This window comes from Etheostoma cragini, chromosome 11, assembly GCF_013103735.1.
Source record: "Etheostoma cragini isolate CJK2018 chromosome 11, CSU_Ecrag_1.0, whole genome shotgun sequence".
Classification (NCBI taxonomy): Eukaryota; Metazoa; Chordata; class Actinopteri; order Perciformes; family Percidae; genus Etheostoma; species Etheostoma cragini.
In genome coordinates this window covers 8937131-8946088 of record NC_048417.1, presented here as the reverse complement: position 1 = coordinate 8946088, position 8958 = coordinate 8937131, and the positions used below count along the sequence as shown (strand labels likewise).

General features: G+C 40.2%; 1 protein-coding gene across 1 annotated transcript in view; it reads right to left on the bottom strand.

The window, feature by feature from the left end:
• The window catches only part of cerkl (ceramide kinase-like), a 26685-nt gene that overhangs the window by 2337 nt on the left and 15390 nt on the right, over positions 1-8958 (bottom strand). Inside the window, exons 4-12 of the mRNA XM_034884982.1 lie at positions 8163-8294; positions 7028-7091; positions 4903-5033; positions 4749-4823; positions 2227-2404; positions 1541-1588; positions 1433-1458; positions 1217-1325; positions 996-1092 (exon numbers count right to left, since the gene is read on the bottom strand). Of these exons, the coding sequence (XP_034740873.1) occupies positions 996-1092; positions 1217-1325; positions 1433-1458; positions 1541-1588; positions 2227-2404; positions 4749-4823; positions 4903-5033; positions 7028-7091; positions 8163-8294 (860 nt within the window). The remainder of the gene's footprint in view (positions 1-995; positions 1093-1216; positions 1326-1432; positions 1459-1540; positions 1589-2226; positions 2405-4748; positions 4824-4902; positions 5034-7027; positions 7092-8162; positions 8295-8958) is intronic.

Sequence of the window (8958 nt, the reverse complement as noted above, 5' to 3'; positions counted from 1 at the left end):
ATTAGATTATTATTTTTTTAAGATTTGATTTTTATTCATATACACTCACAAGGAATCTGGTAATTTCTCTGTGTTGAGTACTTTCAATACCAGATTTTCCTGACAATAATCTTCCTCTATCCCTGCAAAAGTCTGGACTGACTCTGGTCAGGTTCAACGTCCACATTGGGACTCAAACTGCGGTTGTTATGGTTACATCTTGGCTCCGTCTTGTCATGTTTGACGCCAAGCTGTCTGTCCGTCCAACAGGATGTAGGTCAGTGAGTAAACAGCCTGTTTACTCTGTAGGACAGTGAACGCTACGCTGTCAGTATATTTAGTAAGTGGGTTAGTGTGCGGTCTCACAGGCCAGGCCAAGCTGAACCAGGCTAATCTATTTACTAACTAGTTTGTTTATTTTGGATCTGTGAGGGATGGAATTATCAGGATGCCGAGATTCAGAGTGAGACGACCCAACCCACATTAGGGATGGGTTCAGAGATAGCCAGCTCTATTTTGGATCTGGTTCCCGGTCTGAAAAATCCCCAGAACTGTCAAACCATGTAGCAGCTTTTCCTTTTAAGCTGACTGTGGCTGGTTAAAATGTAAAGGTTTGTCTGTTTTCTGGTTATGCTTGTGTCTATATTTAGCCGAAGATTGCTTGTGAAGGCAAATAAACATCACTCTGTAACACCGCTTTATGACCGCAAGTGGACTGCGTGTTTTAATAGTTAAACAGGAACCAACTGAGTGGTTACTCGTCTCTAGAGAAATGAGACATGGATCACCTCGCGTCAGTTTAAACTTGCAATAATTGTTGGCGTTATTTGAGCCTTTAGTCATTTTTCAAATGTTGAAAGGTCAACTAATAAGATCCGAAAAGAGATTTGAAAGGTTTTGGATCCCATGAGCAAATTTGAAACTAGATTTCAAACCCCATCCCTGACCCACGTAGCCTAAACCAGATTGTAGAATTATCAGTAGTAGTTTCCATTCTGAATGACAGTTGCTCTCACCTGTCCACTACTGCCGCTGTATCTCTTCAGATGTTTGATAAACTCTGACCTGGAAGTATTTCCTACTGCAATCAATGCAGCGCTGCCATTTGCCAAACTGTCACAAACAGGAAGTGGAAGAATATGTTCAGTGGCAGAAACATTATGAAACAAACCTGCAGTGTCAGTCCCAACGCAGCTGACTTTAACATTCTTAGAAGGATTAACTGTTCGTCATTTACTTAGTGTTGGGAGCCAGTCCTTGAGGTGTGTGTGGACTCAGACAGGGGATGGACATGATGCTGATGCTCAAATACAGGCCCCGATTGGTCGTCCAGGACTCCTCCCCTCCTACACCGACCAATCACAGAAAGAAAAACCGTAAATCGAACTGTTATTGACAGGGAACAAAAAATAAACCAGCTTTGATCTTCTTTCTAGACAAGTACTGGTCTCACCTGACTCTGGGTCCTGGTCCTGGTCTCTGAGAAGAAGGAGTTCAAATTTAGTTTTGAACATGACAAACAGTTCAGTTAAGTTGCTACTGTTTTGTATGTGTTTCTCACCTGTTTGACTTCTTCACTGGTAGAAAAGACAGCTGACAGTCTTCTGGTCTGAGCAAGACAGAAGAGAAGAAGAAATGAGTTCTGTGAGGCTGTACTTAGGCACAGCGGTGCTAAATGCTAACATCAGGTTTGATGTTCACCATGTTCACCATCTTAGTTTGTTTAGCCTATTATTATGCTAACATTTGCTGATTAGCATGAACTGATGTCTGGACATGTGCCAATTACCAAATGATATGGTAATCCATCCTTTACTCTGCTGGAATGGTCAAAAAAATACTTGTTGAATTATGTAACTTTTTCAGAAATGTTCTATTTATTTACAAGAATCTGAATCCAAGTCAATTTGTATTAAGATATTTAATTACATATTAGAATAACCTAAATCATAATTCTGTTTTAGAGGATTTTAAGGGTTAATTAGGGTTCAGCAAAGTCACACAATAACACAAACCGCATTGGTAGACCAGCAACTCCCATGTGACTGCCATCTGTAGGTAATAGACTGAGTATGGATAAGCACATCTTACGACACCACTTCAAAATATCCAAATTATCCCTTTAAAATCGGAGTAAATTTTGACCTCCATTCTTTGACCTTTGAAAAAAAAAAAAAAAAATTCCACTTGCTCTATATAACTAAAAAGTTGTGTATTTGTATATTTGTGTGTATATGCGTTTGTTACCTCAGCCTAGCCAGTGTCTTAACCAGAGCGTACTCTCGTCTCCGCGATGACGGCATCCACCTCTTCTTCTCTGCCCGTGCTAAGCTCCGGCCACCGAAGCCAAACATGGCAGAGAAACCAAAACACACCAACTGTCCGAGAGACGAGAAGCTGCACATGTCCACCTGCTGCAGGTGACCTGCAGACAGACGGTAATAAATTAAATACTGATAAATTATATTTTAATTATGAATATTAATACACATACACACATAGACTGTAAGAAGGCCAAGTGGTTGTATGGTGAGAAGGTCATTGATATTTACGAGACGCAGCACAACTATGGGGGACAGAAAGAGGTCAGTGCGTGTGTTAATATCTCAACATTTCAGTGGAATCACATTGCAGCAGAGTGACCAGTTTCTGGTGAGTCCAGTTTGAGCAGTCTGTGAAGCAGCAGATTTAAGAAGACATTTGCAGTTTGTCCCTTCCGATAAAAGTAAAAATTAAAAGACAACGTTCCTTTTTATGACTAAATGGGCAGTATGGGCCGTAAGACGAGACAAGTTCCTTTTTATGTTTTCAACTTTTTTTGTAAAATTCTCCTTTAAATTACTTTAAAAGCTGTGAAAACCCCTAAAATTATCAAACTCCATCAGCAGGTTAAGGCCAAAAGATGCAGCTAAAACAATTTCAGTAAATCACGACCATTCAGTTAGATGCTCCACGCACACACACACACACACACAGACACACACACACACACACACACACACACACACACACACACACACACACACACCCACACCATCTGGCTGCATACCTGATGTAACCTACTGAACTGCTGTCTCCCCACCTGTCTGTCTAACTGAGTGCCAGTCTGTCTCTCTGGATAGAATCTGATTTCCTCTCCATATGGTGTGTGTGTGTGTGTGTGTGTGTGTGTGTGTGTGTGTGTGTGTGTGTGTGTGTGTGTGTGTGTGTGTGTGTGTGTGTGTGTGTGTGTGTGTGTGTGTGTGTGTGTGTCAGTGAGATCAAACCTGCAGCGCTTTTTAAAAAGGTGCAACCAATATTTATTTTCAACAGCAGGTAAAAAATATACTGGAGAGTTTGATCTGTGAACTAAAATGTTGTTTTTTCTGGTTGTCAACTGATCCCAATGAAAAACATTGGACTGTTCTATTGGACTGTCTTGGCCACGTTCAGCCCCGACAAAACCTAGCAAACTGTTTGTTCAAACTGAAACGGGGTGAGTTGAACACCCTGCGTTGTGCGCAAGCGCTGTGCGTTTTTTTAAGTTTACATACACGTCACCACTGATTGAGTATTACCTGTGACACAACCACTAAACGAGAGACACACCCACCAAACAAGAGAAAACATACTTCAAAGCCTGTTGCACTTTGTTTCACATATTTTCAAGGAAACATGTTGTTCAACCCGGAAACCGTAGCAAATGTGCCATTTTATAATGTTTAGTTGGTTCCCCCTAGGCTAAGCTAATTGGCTGCTGGCTGTAGCTTCATAGACACCTTACAGACATGAGAGACACTCTGAGGTGTGCTGCCAATAACAGATAGTTTAGGTACTGTATGTTTACCTTGTTTAACCTGTAGTCACCTATCCATGGGAACAGCTTCCTGCATGGGAACTGTTTTCTATTGTTTAGGAATTAAATATGTGCAACTAAATACACCCATCTCTCTCTCTCTCTCTCTCACACACTCACACACACAGCGTTAATTAGTTCATTCATTCAAACACAGAAGGTCACAGAAGGTTTACCTGAGAAGTGAAGGGGGCGGGGGTACAGTGAACAAAGTAAACCTGGGATTTAGATTGAAACTGATCCTTCTGTTAGACATCTGTCTGTCTGCTGCCTCCAGAGTCCAGTCACACCGCCTGTACGTTTGTTTGTTCTCAAACTGGCTGAGTGACCATCAACCAATCACAGCAAAGCTCAACAAGAACTAGTTTCTGATTGGCACCCTGTGAGATGCTCAAAGTAAATTTAATTAGAAAAACTACTGAGAAGGGACTATACATTGAGAACTGGTAGAATCCAACAAGATGAGATGAGTTTAGATATAGAACAGGTAGAACACACACAAAAATGGTGTGGCTATTGATTTGAGAAGAGGTACCCACCGAGTAAAAGGGACCATAGATTTGACCAAGGAACACGTGATCCAGAATGGTGTGACTATAGATGTAAAATAAGTAGAACCCACTTAGGACGGGACTGTAGATCTAGAATGCACCATGGATCTAGAAAAGTAGTAGAATCCACCCAGGAAGATAGGCTGACAAAAGTATAAACATAGAATAGGTAAAACCTACCCGGGGCCCTGTGACTAGAGATGTAGAACAGGAAAAACCCAACTATACTCAACAGGTAAATGTAACTACAGACAGAACAGGAAGAACCTACCTAAGACAATGTGACTATAGGTATAGAACAAGTAAAACCCACAATAGCCAACGTGACTATGGACCTACATAGGATGTTGTACCTACAGATGTAGGTAACAGGTAGAACCTACCTAGGACGATATGCAGGGCTGCAGTGACTGGATCTCTGACTCCGTGAACAGAACAGGAAACCACGTCAGTAGAACCTGTATAGATGAACAGACAAACATCTGATGAAAAACACTGGATGTGTATCTACATGAGTGTGTGTGTTCTCTCTCTCACCAGCAGGAATGATTCCAAGAGGCAGCACTGGTGCTACTGGCTTCTCTGGAGAATCAGCATCCAGTTGAGCTCTGAGGACTAGAGCGTGACACAGCTCCGCCACCGAACCGTCCCCACCAACACACACAACCCTGACAGACAGGTGGATGGCCAGGTAGAGTCAAACAGGTAGAAAATGATTTGTGTCTTTGTATCGTTGACTGAGTCATCCAGGTCAAAATAAAACTATGCCCTGGACTTTTATTGTAAAGTTCAAGACTTTTTTTCACTGATCTTAACTTTTGAGGGAGGTTTTATTTTTGGCGTCTTGACCTCAAGTTTATAGTTATCCAGCAGGGGGCATGGCTTCTCCACAAAACCATTGCCAAATATTTACTTACTGACAATAGCACTCAACAGGGCTGGGGTATCATTAAGCCTCAATAAATTTTGGTACCGTCCCAAATTTGTGTAGTACCAAGTACCCAAAACTGTCAAATACTTAATGCAGGCACTGAATGTCACATTCCTAGTCTTGTTTTCTTAAATATCCTAATCCAAACAAAAAATGCGCCCATTTTAGACTATGTTTTATTATGATGGAAAGACAACAGTTACCATTTGAAAACGTTTTGTTAAATCAAAAATTAATTTACTAAGAAAAATATTTATTTCTCAAAGTAAGGTACAGAAAGTATCGATTTGGCATCTGTATTAAAACTCAAGTATGAGAAAATGAATAAGTGATACTGTCCTGACAATACATTTCTTAAACTTCACAATAAAAATCCAGTGAAGGGTTTGTGAATGGAAGGTGGAAACTCATTTAACTTAATTAATCAGTAGAAGCACAATGCTTCGGCCTCAGGTCTTGTTTAAAAAACATTTACATTAGCAGTAAAAGAGAACAAGATTAGGTCTAGTGAAAGTAAACACATGTTTCATATTGAAAAGGATCCATAACTGTGTCTGTAGCTAATCTTGAGTACCATGTCCTCTAATATTTCTGGGAATTTGGTTAGTTTTTTATTTACCATTATATAGTTGAACAATAGAAAGGCATTTTTCAAATACTCCCAATATTTACAGAGTTTGGTTGGTGGCTAGTCAAAAGTTTTTAAGGTGGGTTTCTCAGTATATATATATATATATATATATATATATATATATATATATATATATATATATATATATATATATATATATATATATATATATATATTGTTCCATGTTGTATTATGGACTATTAAGAGACAACTGGTCTAGTAGGAGACAATAATATTAATCAATAATGTTAATCATAACTTGTTTTTTTGACAGATCTGTGCATGTGTTCAGAAGCCCATTAAAAAGAAAGAAGGCTCATCTTCAGAGTTTGTGTTTCCAGTAAATGTGAAGTAAACAGACTCCGCCCCCTCCCCCTCCTCGTGTGAATGGGATTACCTGAAGCTCTGGTCGCCACGGTGACAGCAGCCTAATTGGCAAATGTAGGTTTCAACCAAATCCTCACCACACACACACACACACACACGCACACACACAAACACACACACACACACAAACACACCAGCTAGCTTAGCAACGCTGAGCTAATCTTCTCTAAGCACATTAAGCTTTATGAAGGCTGAGTATAAAAGCTGCTTACTTACACGTACACACGCGCACACACACACACACACACACACATAAAACACACCACAGATAGTGATGATAAAAGCTTGATCAATATTTTGTATTTTTGTACTTGTGTTAGGTGTTGTTGTTTTATTTGTGTTTATTAGGTTAATGTGTAACATATGTTTTGATAATACAAACAAAGCATTAATCTCTGTCTTGGTTGTTTACATAAGTAAACCATGTAAGAATATGTAAATATGCAAGAAGGAAATATGACTAGCTAGCTCTACGCTGAAATACAAGAACAGCACTTCTTCCACATGGATTATCAGCTGGTGAGGATATTACTTTTGCCTGTTAGCTTCAGCTTCAGTCTTTTAGTTTGTATCTAGCCAGCAGGCGCACATTTTAAGACTTCTTTGGTACTGGACTACTATACAATAGATCTATAGAAGGAAACCACTGACATATTCACAGGCAACTAACCAATTTAAAATCACAGGAGAGAAAGAGACAAGAGACAACTAACCCATCATATTCATCCAGCTTGCATTCCTTCATCACTGAGAGGGCATGACCCTTCCTCTCTGTCACTGGATAGAGACAGAGACAGAAAGAGAGAGAGAGAGAGACAAGTAGATAGAGAGAAAGGAGGAGAGACAGAGTCAGGAGGAGAGAGGGGGGAACAGATGGAGAGACATTGAGATGGACAGAGATAAAGTGTTCATGTGTGTGGTCATGTACGTAAGTGTGTTCGATGGCTGCCAAAAAAAGTGGGACAACGGATATCACACCATCTGCTGAGAGGAAGAGACACAGGGGGAGAAGAGGGGAGGATATGAGGAGGAGAAAAGTGCAAGAGGAGAGGAAACCAGGAGAAAAGGAGGAGTATGAAAAGGAGGAGATGAGACAAGGATAAAAGATAACATAAAAAGAAGAAAAAGGATGAAAGGAGGAAAGTAGAGAAAACAAGGGGAAACAAGGAAATAAGAAGAGGTGACATGGTGTGGAAAGATGAGGAGAGGAATAGGAAAGTGGAGAGGAAATGAAACAAGGGTGGAGTGGGAGAGGATGGAAAACAAGAGGAGAGGAAAAAAGAGGAAACAAAAGGAGAAAAACTTCTGTATCTTCTCAGAAGAGGTAACAAGGAGTAAAAAGGGGATGAAAGGAGCGGAAACATAAAAGGAGAGAAGAAGAAATAAAGAATGGAAAGTAGAGCAGATGAAAGAATAGAGAAGAGGTTTGGTTTTAAATATCCCTTTATTAAACCATTGCAGGGAGAAACCATATCACTATCACTAAATACACGCTAAAATGGAGAGGAGAGGAGAGGAGAGGAGAGGAGAGGAGAGGGTTTTCTCCCTGTCACAACAGATGGACCAAGCCCCGCCCCTTGTATCAGGTTACCTAGCGACCAGAGACTTCCATTAACTCTGACCTTTGAACATACACACACACACACACACACACACACACACACAGACAGCATTGTGTTCTCTAATATCAATAAAAGAGGGACAGTTAAAATATCACTCCAACTGTTATGCTGCACTTATAATTTTGTTACAATAGACATAAGGTGTGACATCATCCGAAATGTACAAAATAATAACAATCACTACTATTTGTCTAAAGATGATAATTGACCAAGTAGGTGCACTGACCAGTGATGTCAGTGCGGACGTCAGCCATCTTGAAAAGCGGAGCCACGTGTTCTCTGTAAATGTGTACAGCCTCCTTCTTGTGGCTGCTGGGGTTGATGAACACCTTAAGATACCTGGGACGACTGCTGGACCCTACACACACACACACACACACACACACACACACACACACACACACACACACACACACACACACACACACACACACACACACACAGACACAGTCTGTTCGGTCTGTAGTTTATGTATGTTTAACATAATGTTCTGCATTGACAATAGTCTGTTTTTAGCCTTGCTAGTGTTCCATCCACCACTTTGGTACAGAGTTTGATTTTGTTTTTTAACAAATCACAATCGCCATGGTTGACATTAAACCCCATATTCAGTGGCAATGTCTTTAAAAAAAATACTGTAGATAGCGAAAGGGGAGGAGAGAGTTTTGTTGCCCATTATGTTAAGTTTCCTCTGCAGCTTTACTTCCGAGTATTGAACTGATATGCCTGATGTGTTTATTTAAATGTATTTGCATATTTTGTCAACTAATACATTTACATGTTATAGATAGATAGATAGATATAAGAAATAATGATGAATTATAGATTGAAATGTACTTGAAGAGAAGGCACTTGTTAACTGTTAACTAACATGGAGGAGGCCTGTTTGATGCTAAATATTCAGAATATCAACACTGGTAGACAGCGCCCGTGTAGTTACATGGTCTCTACTCCACACTGTCACACACACACACACACACACACACACACACACACACACACACACACACACACACACACAC